General features: G+C 35.0%; 1 protein-coding gene across 2 annotated transcripts; it reads left to right on the top strand.

Moving 5' to 3' along the window:
* The first annotated feature begins 3,737 nt into the window (after window positions 1–3,737).
* Window positions 3,738–19,812, top strand: LOC135596261 (ribonuclease H2 subunit A-like). 2 transcript variants are annotated; one of them, XM_065088312.1, is made up of 10 exons: window positions 3,738–3,891; window positions 4,083–4,212; window positions 16,789–16,971; window positions 17,051–17,122; window positions 17,619–17,742; window positions 17,820–17,907; window positions 18,005–18,142; window positions 18,740–18,827; window positions 19,134–19,254; window positions 19,426–19,812. In XM_065088312.1, the coding sequence occupies exons 3-10, from the start codon at window positions 16,890–16,892 to the stop codon at window positions 19,601–19,603; spliced, it is 891 nt and encodes a 296-aa protein (XP_064944384.1). In that variant the 5' UTR covers window positions 3,738–3,891; window positions 4,083–4,212; window positions 16,789–16,889; the 3' UTR covers window positions 19,604–19,812. The 2 variants fall into 2 exon arrangements, with proteins under 2 accessions (XP_064944384.1, XP_064944387.1); XM_065088315.1 differs by lacking the exons at window positions 3,738–3,891; window positions 4,083–4,212 and adding an exon at window positions 15,848–15,957.
* The last annotated feature ends 489 nt before the right edge of the window (window positions 19,813–20,301 follow it).

Below are 20,301 nucleotides of genomic sequence, written 5' to 3'. Positions count from 1 at the left end.
GCTTGATTGTCCAACATATTGAGAGGGTTCAAAACCAATCTTAATTCAAGTATGCGTCAGTCATAAACTTAATATCAAGAGTTGAGTGAATTTGACAAGAATCCTGCAAAACAAAACTAAATTCGGGGTGTACCCAAAAGACCTATATGATGCTTTAAGGTGAAATAAAGATAATATTAATAGTTATATCAATATTTTACCAAGGGTGAAATAGAGATTATATCAATAGTTCAATATTTACAAAAAAAAAATTCAAAGTATTAATATTATATTATTTTATTACAATGATACTTCCTTTATTGCATTCTTATAAATATCTATATATTTTTTGAATTAAATTATTATAAATAACTTAAGCATATGTAATTTATACTAGGTGTGTTAAATCTTGATTAGACTAATTGAAAAGATCACAGACATAACTACTGAAAGTTCTGTGAAACGAATAATTTAAATAAATGATCGAAAAAAGTCTAAAAAACTTAGTTTTATGATAATTACTAATAATATTTAGATTTTATTAGAGTGTATAACTAGCGTACTAGAGTATTTAAATATTAATTTAAATTTATTATTAAGTCATTAGTTGATATATTAATAAAAACACTGATTGAAAGTTAGTTGATATATTAATATAGTTTTATAAACTTCTTGAGATTAAATATGCTTAGATCTATGGATTACTCTATGTTCTCTATCTTAGTTGAAAGAGATATTTTAACATCTTTATAGATTACTCGTTGAGATATGAGTATCTAAGGTATGGAGTTATTGACATCTTTAGCTATAAATGAATGAAGTCGAGAAATAATTAGATAGAAAAATTATTATTTTTAGATCTAATAAGAAGAGTGATAAATTTTATAATAATTATGAAAGTTAGTATGATAGTATTTAAGAAATATAAGATTATATTCTCAATATGTTTGATAAGATTATAAGTTTAAGAATATTGGGCATGAATGTAATTAATTTTTTCTCATATAATTTATTCTTAATATTTTTTTTTTAGTTTGGCTACTTTAAAATTTACTATAATAAAATTAAAAATAAATAAAGCTTAAATGAGCTAACTAATATATATATATATAAAGAATTGAGATTTATAATATTTTGAGTACTACTCAAGGAGTGGGTAACAACAAAAGGTTGAAGCATAATTTATCAAATAAATTAATTAAGTTTATAAATATTATATAAACTCATAAAAGGAAAAATATTTATAGTAAATTACTATTTCTGTAGCAAGAAAGATCGTGTTAAAAAGGACTATAAGGTTTTGGTTTGTAAGGAAAGATATAAATATGACCTTTGTATGTTTTGAATAAAAAAAATCATTTTCTAATATTTGATAGGTTGATACTAACGATTTAACTCATGTTACTAATAATATAAATTTATTTTAATATGATAACCAAAAGAGTATGAAATATTTATCGTTGTCAGGAATTATCATGATATTATTTCTCTAGTTGTAAGCTCCATATATTTATGATACCATAGAAGTTAAATTTTAAATTATGTATTATAGTTTATATAGAATTAATATAAGTCTTGAGTTTGTAACTGCAATCAAATATTGGAATGGAATATAGTTTTATAAACTTCTTGAGATTATATATGCTTAGATCTATGGGTTACTCTATGTTCTCTATCTTAGTGGAAAGAGACATTTTAACATCTTGATAGATTACTCGTTGAGATATGAGTATCTAAGGTCTGAAGTTATTGACATCTTTAGATATAAACGAATAAAGTCAAAAAATAATTAGATAAAAAAATTTAGGTTTTTTAGATCTAATAAGAGTGATAAATTTTATAATAGTTATGATGAGCGCGATCATAATTATGAATATTTGTTAGATTCCTAAAACATAGGGTATTTAATATGTCTTACTAAGTATATTATAGTAGAATGAGATTATTATAAGATGAAATCGTAGTTTTATAGATAGTGTTAGAAGCATGTTGAATTATTTTTTATACCCAAATTAATATGAGAAAAATATTTAAAGACAATTATGTATATCTTGAATAGGGTTCCTAGTAAGTCAATTTCATCAATTTTTTTTAACTTATAAATAAATAAGAAATCTAACTTGAGATATTTAGGATTGTCCTATAAAGATAAGAGTCTTCGATTCACATAAAAAAAATAGATTTAAGGACTATTTTTAGATATTTTATTATTTATTTAAATTTTTTAAAGGGATATAGATTTTATTATTTTAATTATAGTATAAGATTAGTTGAATCTAGTAATCCAAGATTCTTAAAAAATAACGAGCTAGTGGGAGTGAAAATATCAAAATATAATCTTCAAATTGAGAAAATATAAGTTGATATTCTTTTATCATTTTCAAGAGATTATTATTCCTCAAATCACGAAAGAATTGATACGTGTGAATAACAAACAATAACTCTCATGTGATATTAATATGGTCGAAAATAATCTTGTAGAATAACCATAACAAATAGTTTTGATAAGATCTTCAAGAGAAAAAAATCCTGTCATTTCTAATTCTTATATGACATTTCTATAAGAATCAGATTATGATATAGGAATAAAATATATCTTATTTTTTCACAAGATATAGAAAATAATAATTCTGAAAAAAATGATACGATATAATAAAAATAGAGTTAAAATCAATAGATCCGAATAGTAATTAAAAATTTATTAAATTTATTAATAATTATAAAATAGTTGACTAGATTTGTCATGATTTAATCCTAACTTAGTAATCAATATTTTTTTAATTTAATTTATTATTTAATAAAATTAGAGGTGATCTCGTGCACTGTACTCATACATAAAATTTGACTAATTCCTTGGGTATTTGTACTCGTTATATTTGGTTTGAGTATTTACTTTTCTAATCTTGCTTGTCTCATATATATTAATTTAAATAAATTAATATATATTTTATATTTAATTTATGAATATTTTTTTTTTGTGAAATATAAATGTTGGAGAGGGGATTGGAGCTCAAGATATCATAATATTCTATTAAAATCTTTATCAGCTAAGTCAACTGATACCTTCAAAAGTATATTAGATGAGATTTTAAATTTTTAACATAAGTTAGTATATTTCAAACCCTAGTTAGTTGGTTTGATGACGACTAAAATCATTATTAGGTCGGATAGTAGACTTGGTTCGAGATAAGATTCACTATTCATGATTATCATCAATATCTAATCGAATAGTCATGAATTATCAGATAGAACCAATGGAACCCAACCCTGCATCCCAAGCTAGCACTAGCGGGATGAAACCGGGATGCTCATCTCATGATCTCAGTCGTTAAATCTGGCTCGAACAAAAACTCAATCGCATGTCGTTCTTACTCGAACTAATAATAATATTTTATAACGAAAAATGGGAAACAAAATAAAATCTTATCGGTTCGGATCGAGTTCGAGCGGATCCGGGTCGAGAGCGGATTCACTAGTTGTGATCACCGTCCATGTATAGTCCGACGGTCATGATTAACCAGACGGAACCAGAGTTGCTCAAGGTCGCAAACCGCACGAAGCGTAGGGTTAAGCTCGAACCGCCCGGACCAAACAGTGGCGCTCCTCTCACGATCTCGGCCATTAGATCTGTCTTAATCGCAGGATCCTACGGCTGATGCTTCTCGGAGTTCCATCGAGTGATGAAATTTTGAACGCCATTTTGAATCCCGTCCTTCCCCCAAACCAAATAACAAAAGCCATCTTATACTAATCCCCGATAAAGAGAGCGAGCGAGCGGCTCCCTCACATCCTTTCCCCCATCTCGCGTTGCCATTAACGACGCTTCGATCTCTCTCTCGGTAGTCTTCCGGAGATGGGATCTCGCCACGACAAATAGAAGGCCGTCAACGTTCAGGTCCTCCTCCGCTGCAGGTACGACAGCGACATCCCCCCTTTTTTGCCCTCCGATCTGCTAAATGTGGGTTAGGGTTTACGCTTCTGTGACCATTGTGGGCCTGCATCGGCGGCATGGCTTGAATGATTTCACTTGTGGGTGGTTTTAGGGTTCTTTCGTTGGTTGTTTAGCGGTTTTCGTTCTTTTTGTCGTGCTGATCTGCCTGCAGGCCGTTCAACTAGGACTAGCCGTGGAACAACGCGCCGCAGGTTGTGACCTGCAACGACTATCATCGAGAGGTCTCCGTCACGCAGACCATAGCGGGGAAGCAGTTCGATCGCGTTTTCACATTTGATAAGGTGCGATATAGTCTCTGGTTCCAAATTTTCAACTGATATTGAAATCTCGTAGGTGTGTGATGGAGTGATATTTGAGGACCTTTCAACTTCTGAAGTGACACAAGTAATCTTGGTTGATCTGCTCGTTTGTTCGTATTTTCTTTAAGATTTTTTTCATTTCTTGTCACAATATTTGACATCGTGCACAAATTGGGTGTCTAAAATGATCCCTCAGTTGGAGTCATCATAACATCAGCAATAGACATAAGTTCATCTTGTAAGACAAACATTTCCTCACTGGCCCCATTAACTGCACATATGAATTGATTCTCAGGTAATTATGACCGTTAGTTGTTTTCTGTTTCAAGTTTTATCATGATACATAGGTCATCCATTGCTTTTCATGTGATTCTGGTGATTGAAGGCTTTCAATTTTTATGTGAAAACGATTGTACTTCTTTAGTTCAAACTTCGATCGTGTCGGTGTTGAGAGCCACCTCTTCGGCGGTTCGACTATGTTGGTGTTAGGAACCATCTATTCAAGGGGTTCAACTATATTGGTATAGGGAGCCACATCTTTGGAGGGTTTAACTATATTGATGTCGTGATCACCACTTCATAGGCGTTATGTTATTGTTGGTCACGTATACCAAAGCATCACTCTATCCCACCATAGTGACACGGACTTAGCTGGTTTTGCCTAAGTCGTGCGGCACCCTTGCGTGTCCGTCCGCAAAGGTCAGCCTCCCCGAAGCCTCCCATTGTCCCTTAGGATCACCAAAAGAGAGAACGTGTTAGAGAGAACGCCTCAATCGGGATCCACAAGCAAACATCTCCGAAAAACACTTCATAGACAATGCAAATTACAAACAGACTTTACAAGCTCTGAACAGTGGCACAAAAAAGGGTAAAATGGTCCATTACAGACCGAAAAGCTCTCGCACGTGTCCACATGACACAACCTTTATTTACAAGCCTAAAGAGGCCACCGACCCAACTAAAATGGGACTATTATGCCTTCGGTCGCCCCTCTACATGTTGTACAAGGCATGAACATGCCAAAAGACACGGACATACATAAGCATTACATCAAACACCCTGTTTCGAAGTTTGTCCGTGACATTCTCCCCCACTTATTCCTTCGACGTCCTCGTCGAAGCTTTTGTGAACACTGCAACTCTTCACCTTTGCTGAGTCTTCAATCTTCTGCTCCAGCTGCAATGCGCCTCCTGACTCCCAGCTGCTCTCCGCTGCTGTTTTTGATTAGTCGAACCTTTGATCCGCCATGCTGCTTCAACTCGCCAATGACTCTGACTCTGGTGTGGGGTTGGCTGAGTTGTGTTGATCCTCGTTGATTCCTGCGGATCCACCAAATGAAGGAAAAGTCCATCCTTACTGCGTCAGTCTCTCAAAATTTCCACATGCTGCTTGAACTGGGTGGATGCTTGTTGGAGCTTTAACGAGCATCGCCTCGCAAACTTCTGAAGTTTTGGGTCCTTCCTCCACAAAATCTGCTCATTGACTCTTCTTTCAGTTAGTTGTCACATCCAAGTAGGTTCGCATCACTTTCGCTTTCGATTGGCATTTCGTTGGGAAATGAAGCGGACAATCTACTCTCAGTAGCACTGATCACCGTTGGTGAGGATTTGACAACTATTGTCTTCCATTATCTTCGAAGGGTCTTTGAACTTGTGCAGAGCTCCTCTTCTGGATAGATAAGAGAATTGGGGTACTCGGTTTCGCCCATTCTCTTAAGAGTTGAGAAGGCAAATGTTACTTGACTTCGCCCGCCTCCTCGAGGTTGTACTTCAAGCATCGAGCTGGTTACTGGCCTTCGCCTGCTCTTTGCTCACACTTCTGAAGCACTTGAAGTGTTTGCACTCCTTGCGTTGAGTTAGCTACTGTGATTCACCTTCTCAATGCCATCGAACTTCTGGAATGCGAGAAGTTTTTACCCCAACTTGGAGTAATTCTCTGATAGATGAGGTCGCCTCTGGGATTGTACCGTCTTCTCCATCAACCCTGCCGCCTACTCCACTGAGTAGCAAAGGTACAGCACCGCGTATTGCTTGCTTCGTTCCTTGGTCATGCACTCTTGCATGACCCGAAGTCCTTCACTTACGGCTATCTTGATGATAAACTTGTTGACACCGGTCTTACGAAGTTTCTTGGCCTCTGCCCTTCAGCCTTGTCTCGGTACTTGGAGATTGCCTCTGCATACTCCACCTCCTCGGCCCCTTTCACGACCAAGCGCTCTCCCTCCATGAGAGCAAGGGATCAATGACTTTTACGGAAGTCCCGCCTCTGCGGTACCATGGCGCTGCCATGCCCATGGCACTACTATCCGTCGCCTCGCATCTGCATTCCTTTTCTTCACGATCAGTAGATATGTTTCCGTGGCACTCCTCTGAGTCCACCTCCATTCTAACTGATGCTTGATTTTGGGTAGCTAAGTCCCTCTGGACTCGTCGTCGCTTCCTCGCCCCTTTCGACCCCCTGTTTCAACACCTCTGTGTTCTCCAAGCAGTCTGTTTGGTCGATGGAAAGACAAACTGCAACTCCCATGCATGGCCTCTGCCATCGCGTTGTAGGGTTTGCACCAATTCTGTTCTCCTTTGCTTCCTTGGTAGCAACGTTCGCTTACTCGACCTTGTCCTCTGACTTGTCGGGCTCCCTTAAGCGAATATGAGCTCTGGAGCAGTCCAACTCTCCAGCTGCTTCGATCATACCTCTGCATGATCAAGTCACTCACATGGAACTCACTGGTACTTGCATTCGAACTTTTCTCTTGGTGGAACCCAGCCCCCACATGCTGATGACCAAGGTTTTCATCCGATGCAAAATTCGGTGCACGCCCAGAAGACCCGCCTTTGCGGTACCATGACCTTCACTCCTTGAATCCATAGCCCTTCTTGCCGTCGTGTTGTTCACCAAAGCGGAGCTCCCAGTAGCTCCCGATCATACCTCCATATGATCTCATCCCTCACGGGACTAACTTGTGTGTATCGCATTGCCACGAACTGTTCCACCACGATCCGCTGCACCATGTCGCCTCCTGGTGACATCTCCATTGCATTCTGATCCTTGTGGAATAAACTCGAATTGTGAACCCTCCATGTGTGTGGCCTCTGCCAATACATCGCAGGGACTCCTCCACCTTCGATTTTGTTCGCTCCTTTGGCAATCGACCTTCATCCACCCACTCTTGGGTCACACCTAGATGAAGCACCGCTCTAGGACAGTCCATCGCCTAGTAGCTCCCGAAGTCCACCGACTTCACTGTAATTTGTGCACCATTGTCTGGATCCTGGGCCTCTGCCCCTACCAGCACAATCTCCGCTGCGCACCGCTTCCTTCCTAGCAACTCGAATGGCAACACTGTGGCATATTCTTCAAGAGTACTCGCCTCTGCGTCCTCTTGCCCCATGCTAAGGCCTTCTGAACCCAACTTCGCCTCCGCAAATTGAGTCGCCTTAGTTCCCCCATCAAATGCTCCTCCGAGATAAGGTGCATGTGCCCAGAAGCTCCCTTCGTCTTTGGCACCATGCAAGATGAGTCCACTCCGTCAGAATGAAGGACCCATGGAACAACATGATCCTGCTCTTGCCTCTGCAAGAGCTCATGTCCTTGACCTCTGTCTAAGAAAAGCACTGTGCCTCTGCTCCATGTTCCAACTTCTCTACTGGCTCCCTTCATGCGGCTTGGGAACTTCGCCAAGTTACACCCAAGTTGCTCCGCTCCTCGTTTTCGCATTGAGTCGATGGTGGCCCTCGCTCCCACCATTCCACGGGTCAGCCCTCCCTTGAGTCCGATCTCCACATCGACTCCAAGTGTGCCTTCATTTAAGTTGCTTCAGGTCGCTCCCCCACTTGATCTCGCAATGCATCCACCAATGCATTCTCCGAGCGAGATCATGCGACGACTCCTCGCCGCTTGCTCAGTCCATCGAGCATCGTGGAGTTGTTGTTTGTTGAGGTACTCCTCCTCAACTTGTGAGGTCCGTCTCACATGATTCTCCCTCTGGAGAGCCGGGACTTATCCCTCCTGGATAACTATCCCGTTGGAGCAACATCTCTCTTCGTTTCGGAGACCACCATCCCCTTGGACTACTCCGATCTGCTAAACAAACTGTGCACTGTTCTGCCTCCTGCAAACGCACTTGCTAGATTGCGACCCCATGTCAATACAGCCCCCACTGCACCCCTCAAGGCCTAGCAACATGCTGAACTCGTTGCACACTTTAGCCTCCGACGGACGTATCCTTTACATGCCGAAGAGAAAGTTTCAATGCTCCATGGCGTCGAGTTTCGGTCGCCTTGGGATGGCCACGAACATTCCGTCGTCCGCATACAAGCTCATGCATGAGTACCAAATTCTTTGAGTTAGCAATTCCCCTCACCTCTGTGAGCTTTGCATAACTTTTTTGGTCGTTGAGCAACTCATTCCACATTGCATGGTCTCATTCTTGCCAAGCGCCTCGCTTGCCTAGACCACCATCAAGTAGAGCACCATCAAGTATAGTTGTCAACGTTGAGCCGTAGCTCAAACTCAGCCATCCCAACCTTTGTGCGCTCCAAATTCTTCCAAGCTTGCCTGTTCTCGTGGTGCCTCTTGCGCGAAGGGTTGGCCATTCCTCTGAATGCCAATCTCAGATGCCCGCTCTTCTGAGCGACTCTTTTCCCTACATCTCCATGGCCGTTTTCCCTCAAACGATCGCGCGTGTGCTGACTGCCCTCAACGCAGCTCCGCTAGGTCCCCCACGTTTGCATGTCAAGTGTTTCTATGAGTGCTTGTCCCGCTCTGATACCATATAACACGGACTTAGCTGGTTTTGCCTAAGTCGTGCGGCACCCTTGCGTGTCCGTCCGCAAAGGTCAGCCTCCCCGAAGCCTCCCATTGTCCCTTAGGACCACCAAAAGAGAGAACGGGTTAAAGAGAACGCCTCAATCGGGATCCACAAGCAAACATCTCCGAAAAACACTTCATAGACAATGCAAATTACAAACAGACTTTACAAGCTCTGAACAGTGGCACAACAAGGGTAAAATGGTCCATTACAGACCGAAAAGCTCTCGCACGTGTCCACATGACATAACCTTTATTTACAAGCCTAAAGAGGCCATCAACCCAACTAAAATGAGACTATTATGCCTTCGGCCGCCCCTCTACATGTTGTACAAGGCATGAACATGCCAAAAGACACGGACATACATAAGCATTACATCAAACACCCTGTTCCGAAGTTTGTCCGTGACAATAGGGTAGCATGATGCAATTGCAGCCCTCCATATTGTTGATCACCTCCAATGGTAGCTCTTGTGCTCATATAGTTTGTGACATTCTTTTATTGAGCTCTTCCTTTCACAACATTCTATTAAAGCTAAACTTGATTGTCCAACACATAGCGGAGGTTCGAAGCCAATCTTAGTTCAAGTCTGAGTCTGTCACAAACTTGATGTCAAGAGATGAGTGAGTTCGATAAGAACCCAGCAAAACAAAACTAAATTGGGCATGTACCCAAAAAGACCCATTTGATACTTAAAGGTGGAAGTAGAGATGATATTAATAGTTGTGTCAATATTTCACCCAAGGGTGAAATAGAGATGATATCATTAGTTCAACATTTACTAAAAAAAATCAAAGCATTAATATCATATTATTTTACTATAGTGGTACTTCCTTCATTATATTCTTATAAATATCACTATATTTTTTGGATTAAATTATTATAAATAACTTGAGCATATGTAATTATACTAAGTGTGTTAAACCTTGATTGGACTAGTTGAAAGGAACACAGACAAAACTACTAAAAGTTTTGTGAAACGAATAATTTAGATAAATGATTGAAAAAGGTTTAAAAAACTCAATTTTATGATAATTGCTAATAATATTTAGACCTTATTACAGTGTACAACTAGTGCTCTAGAGTACTTAAAGATCAATTTAAATTTGTTGATAAGTCATTAGTTAACATATTAATGAAAATACTGACTAAAATTTTGTATGACAGTATTTGAGAAATTCAATATTATATCCTCAATATGTTTGACAAGGTTGTAAGCTTAAGAATATTGCGTATGAATATAATTAGGTTTTTTCTCGTACAATTTATTCTTAATCTTATTTTTTTTAGTTTGATTAATTTAAAATTCACTATAATAAAATTAAGAATAAATAAAACTTAAATGAGTTGACTAATATATATATATATATATTTATAAATAATTAAGATTAAAAATAAAAAAAAGACTCATAATATTTTCGATACTACTTGAGCAGTGGGTAATAATAAAAGGTTGTAGCATAATTTATCAAATAAATAAATTGAGTTTATAAATATTATATATATACTTATAAAAGGAAAATATTTATAGTAACAATACTATTTCTATGGCAAGAAAGGTCATGTGAAGAAGGACTACAAGGTTTTGGTTTGAAAGGAAAATATAAATATGACATTTGTATGTTTCGAATCAAATGTTATAGAAGTTCTTTTCTAATACTTGGTAGGTTGATACTAACGATTTAACTCATGTTATAAACAATAAAGATTCATTTTAATACGAGAACCAAAAGAGTAAGAAATATTTACTGTTATAGAGAATTATCTTAAAGCGAAAGAAATAGTAGTTTATACTTGTCACTTATAATTTTAGAAATTATAATAGTAGTTTATAGAGATGATTCATCTAGTGTTATGTTTATGTAATTTTAGAAATTTGAGTTCTTTATATAGAATTATCATGATATTGTTTCTATTTTGGTACTTTTAAGCTTAGTATATTTATGATTTTATAAATGTTAACTTTTAAATTATGTATTATGGTTTGTACATAATCAATGTGAATCTTGAGTTTGCAATAATCTTGTAATCAAATATTGGAATGAGATAAAGTTTCATAGACTTAGGAAGATTATATATGCTTACATTTACGACTCACTCTATGTTTCCTATCTTAGTGGAGAGAGATGTTTTATCACTTTTATAGATTATCCGTTGAGATATGATTATCCAAGGTCTCAAGTTATTAACACTTTTAGGTATATATAAATGAAGTCAAGAGATAATTAGATAGAAAAGTTAAATTTATTAGATCTGATAAGGGTGATAAATGTTATGATGGTTATGATGAGCCTAATCATAATTTGAGTCTTTTATTGGATTCCTAAAACATGGTATTTAATATATCTTACAAAGTGTGCTATAGCAGAATGAGATTACTAAAAGATGAAATTGTACTTTTATAGATATAGTTAGGAGTATGATGAGTTATTGTTCTGTACCCAAATTAATGTAAGGAAAATCTTTAAGGATGATTATGTATATCTTGAATAGGATTTCTAGTAACTCAATTCCATCATTTTTTTTTAAATTATAGATAAATAAGAAACACAACTTGAGACATTTACATATTTAGCATTGCCCTATAGAGATAAGGGCCTTCAATTCACATGAAAAGAAATTAAATTGTCCTATAGAGATAAGGGTCTTCAATTCACATGAAAAGAAATTAAATTTAAGAATTTTTTGGATATTTTATTATTTATCTAGAAAATTTTAAATGGATATAGATTTTATTGCTCTAATCATAGTATGAAGATAATTGAATCTAATAATACAAGATTCCTAGAAAATAGTGAACTAGTGAGAGTGAAGATCTAAAAGTTTAATCTTCATATTGAGGAAATATAAGTTAAAATTCTTTTATCATTTTTGAGAAATTATTATTCCTCAAATCACTGAAAGAATTGATAAGGGTGAACAACAAAATAATATTGATGAACTCTCACATGATATTGATATCATTATTAATAAACTTATGGAACAATCATAATTAATAGTTTCTAGAAGATTTTAAAAAGAAAGGAGACTTGTCATTTCTGATTATTATGTGGTATTTATATAAGAATAAAATTATGATATAGGAATCAAAATGATCTCTTATTGTTTTTACAAGATATAGAAAGTAACAATTCTGAAAAATGATATAATATAATAAAAATAGATTTTAAATCAATGGATCATTAAATTTTCTAATAATTGTTAAAAAGTTAATTGCAAATGAATCTTAAAACGAAGAGTAACTAAAAGGATAATATCGATTGATATAATGACCAAACATATGATCAAAGGTTTTACTTAAAAAAAATATATCAATCATAATGAGTTATTTTTTAGTTTTTTAAATAAACTATTTAAGAATCGTTATGACATTAGTGATTCATTATGATTTTGAGTTATATCATATAGATGTGAAAATAAGTTTTTTGAATGAGGATTTATATATATATATATATATATATATATATATAGATTAACTTAAATGATTTATAAAAAATGAAAGAAATATAAAATTTGCTATGCAAATTTAGAAAATCCATTTATGACTATAAATAAGCATCTATATAATGATATATAAAGTTTTTTGATACAATTACTTTCTTCATATTTAAAAAAATAACTATTGATTAGTATTTATATTTGAAGATTAGAAAAAGTAAGTTTGTTATATTAGTCTTGTATTCAGATATTATTTTGCTTGCTAGTAGTGATCCTGATTTATTGTACGAAACTAATAAATTTATCATCAAGAATTTTAAGATGATTGATATGAATGAGATATCCTATGTTATTAGCATTGAGATATTTAGAGATAGATCTCAAGGATTGCTAGGATTATCTCAAAAAAAAAATATTGATTGAGTTTTGAAAAGATTTAATATAAAAATTTATTTAGTAAATAATATAAGTAAATTTTTTTAATCAAAATAAATATTTTAAAAATAACTTAGAAAAGAATCAAATAAAAAAATATTTATTATGTATGCGTAGTTGGAAGTCTATTATATGCTCAAGCTTATACTATACCAAATATAAATTTTATAATCGAAATACTATGTATATATTAGAGTTACCAAAGAATGAAATACTAAAAGGTTACAAGGAATGTAATAAGATATCTGAAATGAATTAAGGGTTATATGCTCATATATATGAAATTTAATCAACTTGAAATTGTGGTATTTTTATATATTGATTTTGTTAATTACCTCGATAGCATAAAGTTCACCTTTTGTTTTATATTTATATTAGATAATTTATAGAAAAAATATAAATCAATATATTATTACATTATCAACAATAGAAGCTGATTTTATGAAATGCTTTGTGGTCACTAATCAAGCTAAGCTTTATAATTATAAAATTTTATCTCAGTGCCTGGTATAGTTAGACTCAATTGCCAAGGCGATGAAGATTGTTTTTGATATATTATAGTAGTTTTCTTTTCTAAGAATGATAATTACCCTAGCTATTCTATATATTATAGTATAAAGTACTTGATTGTCAAATAAATAGTTCAGAAACAATTAATGCTAATTAAGAACTTAAGTTTCACTCTATTGATTAATGATTCATTCACTTATGACTTACAACTTAAAATGTTTAAAAAAACATGTTCTTATGATTGGATTCATAAGCAACCCATAAAAGATATGGTAATGTATATTTAAGTGGATATTATATTTGATATTCTTAATTGCATAATTAAAGTTATTTGTTTCTACTATCTTGATCATATTTATGTATGTACATATTATGATTAAATATGTATAACAAGATTATCTTGACAAGACAAATTATATAGGTCATTTTAGACTGCATTAGGAAGGGTTAGCAATATTATGGTATACAGAAGAAAGTATGATATTAATGATATACAATCATATGACTCACATTGATAGTCAAACTTAATATAGTATTATGTTTATTTAATTTATTAGCTTATTTTATAAAATTCATATGTATGTATAAAATATTTTTTAAAAGTTTCAAAATCTAATTAAATAGAAAATAATAAAATTTTATTTTATGCATTTTGATTTTAATTTTATATATCTTACCAATTAATGGAAGTGTGAGGATGTTAGATTATGTAACCTTATTTGATTATGTAAGATATATTATAAACATAATTGGATTGTGATTATGGTTATCGTCCATTAAAAAGGAAATCTAATTATAATAGGATTATTTAGGATATGACTTTGATGAGAGAGACTATCTCAATTATCATCCTAGACCCTTTGTTCTCGTCTATAAGAAGTCAGAATCTTATAGAGATGAAAAAATTAGTATAGCTTCTCTTATTTCCCTTTATCTCTAATCGATCATTGATAGTGGTCCTACGAAGGATAAAAAAAGAAAAGAAAAGACGAATTTAGTTTTCCTTGCAAATCAGTGTTGTTTTGACTTTTGAATCCGATGACGATACACTTGCAGATTAGATAAAGACTCTCTGAGTAGAATAAAAAGGTACATATTATAAATTTAATATATTATTATTTAATTTTAATTTTTAATATTAATTTTTTTATGTAATAATAACATAATCATGATTTGTATACTTACACATACATTCACATAAGCAAAACACTCGTCTTAAAAGAAATTGGGTAAAAAATCTTCAACAAAATATTATTAAAAATAATTGATAATTAAAACATGATTTAACTTATTTAGAAGCTCAATTAAAAAAAACATAATACGATCATTTGGTCACTGATACACTTGACTCGCTTTATCATGATTTAATCCTAACTTAGTAATTAATAATTTTAATTTAATTTATTATTTAATAAAATTAGATGTGATCGCATGCACAGTACTCGTATATAAATCTGATTAATTTATTGAGTATTAGTACCCATCATTTTTAGTTTGAGTATCTACTTTTCTAATTTTGCTTGTCTCATATATATTAATTTAAATAATTTAATAAATATTTATATTTAATTTATGAATATATATATATATATATATATATATATATATATATATATATATATATTTTATGAAAGATAAATGATGGAGAGGGGATTGAAGCTTAAGATATCATAATATTCTATTAAAATATTTATCAGCTAAGTCAGCTGATACCTTCAAAAGTATATTAGATGAGATTTTAAATTTTTAACATAAGTTAGTTGGATAAAAAATATATGTCAAACCCTCACTTTGATTAGTTGGTTTAATGATGACTAAAATCATTATCTGGTCGGATCTAGTCAGAGCGGACTTGGCTCGAGACAGGGTTCGCTATTCGTGATCACCGTCAATATCTAATCGGACGGTCATGAATTACCAGATAGAATCAGAGGAGCCCAACCCGGCATCCTAGGCTCGCACCGGCAGGATGAAACTGGGATGCTCCTCTGATCTCAGTCGTTAAATCTGACTCGATTGCGGCATCCAACGACTGATAGTTCTCGGGGTTCCATCGCATGTGATGAAATTTTGAACGCCCATTCTTAAGAGAGCACGAGTGAGCAAGCGAGCCGCTCCCTCCCATCTTTTCCCCCTTTTTGCGTCGCCATTAACAAAACTTTGATCTCTGTCTCTCTCGCTCTGATCTTCTAGGGATGGGATATTGTCACGGGAAAGAAAAGGTTGTCAACGTCAACGATACACCCTTTGTTGCCCTCTTGTCTGCTAGATAAGGGTTAGGGTTTACGATTTGGTAGCTGATCTGGGTGGTGTGTTCTGTGTGATTTCAGTTTGTGGCCGATTTTATAGTTCTTTCTTTGTTTATTTAGTGGTTTTCTTTCTTTTTGTTGTGCCGATTTGCTTGCAGGTCGTCCAACGAGGACGAGTTGCGAAACAACGCGTCGCAAGTTGTGACCTGCAATGACTATTCGAGGGAGGTCTCGGTCACATAGATCATCGCGGGGAAGTAGTCCGATTGGGTTTTCATAGTTGATAAGGTGCTGTTTAGTCTCTGGGTCCAAATTTTCGTTCGATTTTGAAATCTCGTAGGTGTGTGATGGTGTGATGTTAGACAACATTTCAACTTCTGAAGTGACAAGTAATCTTGGTTGATCTGCCCTTTGTTACTATTTTTCTATCAAGATCTTTGTCATAGCATTTGATATTGCTCAACTAAGTGGAACATTACATATTGTTTTGACTACATACAATAAAGGTACACAAATTGGGTGTCTAAAATGATCCCTTTGATGGAGTCATCCTAACATTGGCAATATACATAAGTTCATCTTGTATGACAAAACATTTGCTCTCTGGATCCATTAACTGGCACACATGAAGTAATTCTGAGATAATTATGGCCTTTGAATGTTTTCTGTTTCAAGGCTTATCATGACATAAAGTCTAACCATTGCTTTTCAAGTGGTTCTGGCAGCTGAAAGCTTTCAGTTTATGTGAAAACAATTTTGCTTCTTTAGTTCAAACTTTGAAGTACAAGTCTTTAATTCTGATAATTGGAGGTGATAAATTCTATTGAAAACTCAAAAATTGAAAGCATTTTCCTTTATTTGCTGGAGATTGTGGCTTGAGAGCTTAGGCCCCTTATGCATTGTTTGGTCTTAGATCAAATGGTTTGCTGAGTGATAAAAATGAAATATTAGGTAATTCCAAACAATTGATGATTAGCTTGAAAATGCTTGCCTTAGCTGTGGTTTCACATGTCCCAAACACTCTACTTTCTGCTAAAAACAGCCTTACCATATTATGTTGTCCAATTATGTGGGTAAGGAAATAGAGAAAGAGAACTAACTGGATCATGGCTTTTGTAGGCGGGAGCAGCAATTAGGGTTCTTGTTCTTCTTCTTGTTGCTGCGGAGCGTGGTTTCGTGTTGGAGGGCAGGCCATTGAGAGATTGGTGGAGGGGGGCGGGATGAGTTCTGCTCCATTGCCCAAATGGGCATCGAAGCCCTGCATCATGGGCATTGACGAAGCCGGGAGAGGCCCTGTTTTGGGTACCATTCCTGCATTTCTTTTCCTTCCGTTTACTTTCGCCTGCTTGATTCTTACTTCGACTCTCTTGTTGTGCTTCAGGTCCCATGGTGTATGGATGCTTGTACTGCACGCTCTCGTACCAGAAGACCCTCGCCACGTTGAACTTTGCAGGTTCAAATCCTTAGCATCTTCTACTGATTGTTCAATGTTCTTGTTTATTTAATGTTGACTTGTCTCTTGTTGGGAAAGATTGAATCTTTGTTGCAAAAAAAGAGTCCATCTGGGTTTTGCGGTTGAGGTTCGGTAGATAACCGAAATAGTAGCATTAGCCTTTGAACATTGTAATCAGAACCGATTTGGAATTACAGTTACACTGGGGAGGAACTTAACACTTCTCTTTTTCTTCCTTTTGAAGATATAGTCTTTATTGAATGGCTGACGAGTCCTTTGCTTTGCAAACAAAGAGATTTTACCTGTCAAATTACTGAAGTTTGATGTGTACGTGACATTGTTTTATTTTGTGTAATGAAAATAATGTGTCAACATGAGTAACTGATAGTGTAGTTGCAAGTTGATTTGGCTTATGACATATTCTTAATCAGAGTCAACTTTGCCAATTAAAGGTCACTTCATCGGACAGTTCATTTATTGTTTCACTTTTTCACAGATTCGAAGACTCTTAAGGAGGAAAAGAGGGAAGAGTTGTTTGAGAATATAAAAGCTGATGATTCTATTGGATGGGAAGTTGATGTCATAGATCCAAGAGAGCTTTCAGCTAAAATGTTAAAGAGGTCAGTGTAGGATGACTACTCTGCATATGAAAATGAGCTATGGGATTCTGTAACAATACATCATTCACTTCTGGCAGGACAAAAATCAATTTGAATGAGATATCCCACAATTCAGCTATTGGCCTTGTTAAAAGGGTTCTTGATATGGGAGTTCTATTAACCGAGGTGAAGTATACACCAATCTATCCCCTGAAAATGATGAAATTGACTCCTTTTTTCTGAGACAATTCTATTAACTTAAAAGAATTTTATTTTTATCAAGGTATATGTGGACACTGTTGGAGATGCTGAGAAGTATAGAGTCAAATTGTCTGAAAAATTTCCTGGTGTAAAATTTGTGGTGGCCAAGAAAGCTGATAGCCTTTATCCTGTTGTTAGTGGTGCTAGTATAGTTGCCAAGGTAAGCATGAGAATCTGATGAACCTCCTTCTTACTAAACATTCCTTTAATAGGTCTTCACTAATATCTGATCCTCTCAGTCGGGTATAGCGATATGTTGCATTCAGTAACTAAGAGAAGTTGTTGAGCTAGTTATTTGGATCTTAGTTTGGTATATACAGAATGCTTTGGATTTTGCTGCCCTGGGTCCAGAAATAGTTTGATATTTAATAGCTCAATGCTGTCATCGACCTGCATCATGTCTCACCAGACCGATCTGCACCATCTACAGAACACAACAGCAGAACTATGCTGGATTCCCTATTCTTGTGTGTTTAAAAAGAATGAGATATTTATTTGGAAACCTGTTTGGTTGGGTTAATGCTTTAGAAATGAATGACAATTGAAATTTTGGTGAGAACTCAATCCACAATTTTTCATTTGTCCTCAGCATGGTTCTTGTTTTAGCTCGATTGATGTTAACATTACGTATAAGTTTTGTACAATTTACTTTGCATAAGGAAGGATATGCTGACATCTTGCTGTTCTTTTCTTGTATCTGAAAAACATTAAGGATGAACCATCAAAGTGGGGCTTGTTTTGATCATTGCTAATGCAGGTCACCAGAGATAGAGCATTGCGCAATTGGGTCCTTGATGAAACTGCTGAGAATATGCAAAGAAACTTTGGATCCGGCTATCCAGGAGGTAGAACTTTCAGGCTTTGTTTGAGAATTGGTTTAGTATCCTCTTTGATTTGTATGGGGAATGAGACCATCGTCTCCCCATCATACACTCCATCACTCACATTTGACTTCTCAAACATCCATTAATGACAGTCCCACCTGTCTTATGACTACCCAAGGACTGTCATCAGTGGGCTTTTTGATTTGTTGAGGAATGGAGTGATATCGAGTCAAGTATCTGTACAAATTGGTGAAGGAACTGGATTGTTACCCTTGTGAATTTCCCTTTTCACAATAGCATTTTGACTTTACCAATATTGTTGAGCAGACCCTGAAACAAAAGCGTGGTTAGACCGCCACAAGCATATGGTGTTTGGTTTTCCAACAATAGTGCGCTTCAGTTGGGGAACATGCAAGCCTTACTTCAAGGATTTTGTTGAAGTAGTTTGGTAAGTTTTTCTTAAAATCAAATTGAAAATTTCTTTCATCGATTCAAAAACAACTTTTCAATTATATGTTCAAGCGGCAGTTTGTCAATATACAGTGTTATTTGTTCATTTTGTTGTTGCAATATGAATGATCTTTCTCAGTGTTTTACTTGGTGAATTGGCTTGATTTAGGGAGTCTGACAAAATGGATGAAGATTGCCCCAACAATGGAAGGAGTAAACACCAGCAAAAGTTGTCTGATCTTGGTTTCACTGGATACAAAAGGAAAAGCGAAGATATTGAATCCAGCGGTAAAGGCCGTTGTAAGTTCTTCCAAGCTCGCAAACTCCAATTGGTATCTAAATTCTAGTGATGCTTTTGGCCATTGATATCAAGGGTTCACCATTGGTGATCAGCCAAATCTGATTTTAAGACGGATCTCATGGTCATGTTACCAGATATCTACACTTTGTTGTACTTTGTAGCGACTACCATTTGCCATTTAGTTGAAAAGCTCAGGTCTCTATTTAAACACAAACCCTTTTTTTGATATAACGGATACAAATTGTTGCCCCTTCATACTAGATTATTTTATGAGATACCAGAGCCCTCCGATCCTCTCTCTCTCTCCAAATCAAGAAGAGCTCCTATAAGAATGAATCGGAGCTTGCCCTGGTCAGCGATTTAGTTAATTTGTTTTCCTTCAAGTGTTTAGGAATGAAACTGTATGTGTTTCAGAACCTTTATCAAAAGGGCTCTCTCTCTCTCTCTCTCTCTCTCTCTCTACACACTCTTCTCAGTCTCAAGATTTTTGGCTTCTCTTATCATCCTTCGCTCTCATGAATATTTTGATGAAATCCATCTTTATCAGTCAAATTAGTGACAGTTTCAAAATTTATTATATGAGATTTTGAATTCGTAACTTTTGTTACAATTGTGTATACCCTTGGATTAACAAGAGCAAATAAATGTTAAATGTTCTTATTTAACTAGATATATTGCCTCGTACTTTGGAGTTCGATTCAATGATGAGAACATTTAGTGGATTTTAAATGTTTAGAACATTGC

Source organism: Musa acuminata, chromosome BXJ1-2, assembly GCF_036884655.1.
Source record: "Musa acuminata AAA Group cultivar baxijiao chromosome BXJ1-2, Cavendish_Baxijiao_AAA, whole genome shotgun sequence".
Lineage (NCBI taxonomy): Eukaryota > Viridiplantae > Streptophyta > Magnoliopsida > Zingiberales > Musaceae > Musa > Musa acuminata.
Note: the sequence above shows the minus strand (reverse complement) of the source record. Positions and strands in the feature narration are given on the sequence as shown.

Bases quoted from the DNA above. Each gene is read 5' to 3' on its own strand.
- LOC135596261 (XM_065088312.1), top strand. From the start codon at position 16,890: ATGAGTTCTGCTCCATTGCCCAAATGGGCATCGAAGCCCTGCATCATG. The intron at 17,743-17,819 runs GTCAGTGTAGGA...CACTTCTGGCAG, and splicing joins TCAGCTAAAATGTTAAAGAG to GACAAAAATCAATTTGAATG. The intron at 19,255-19,425 runs GTAAGTTTTTCT...GGCTTGATTTAG, and splicing joins GATTTTGTTGAAGTAGTTTG to GGAGTCTGACAAAATGGATG.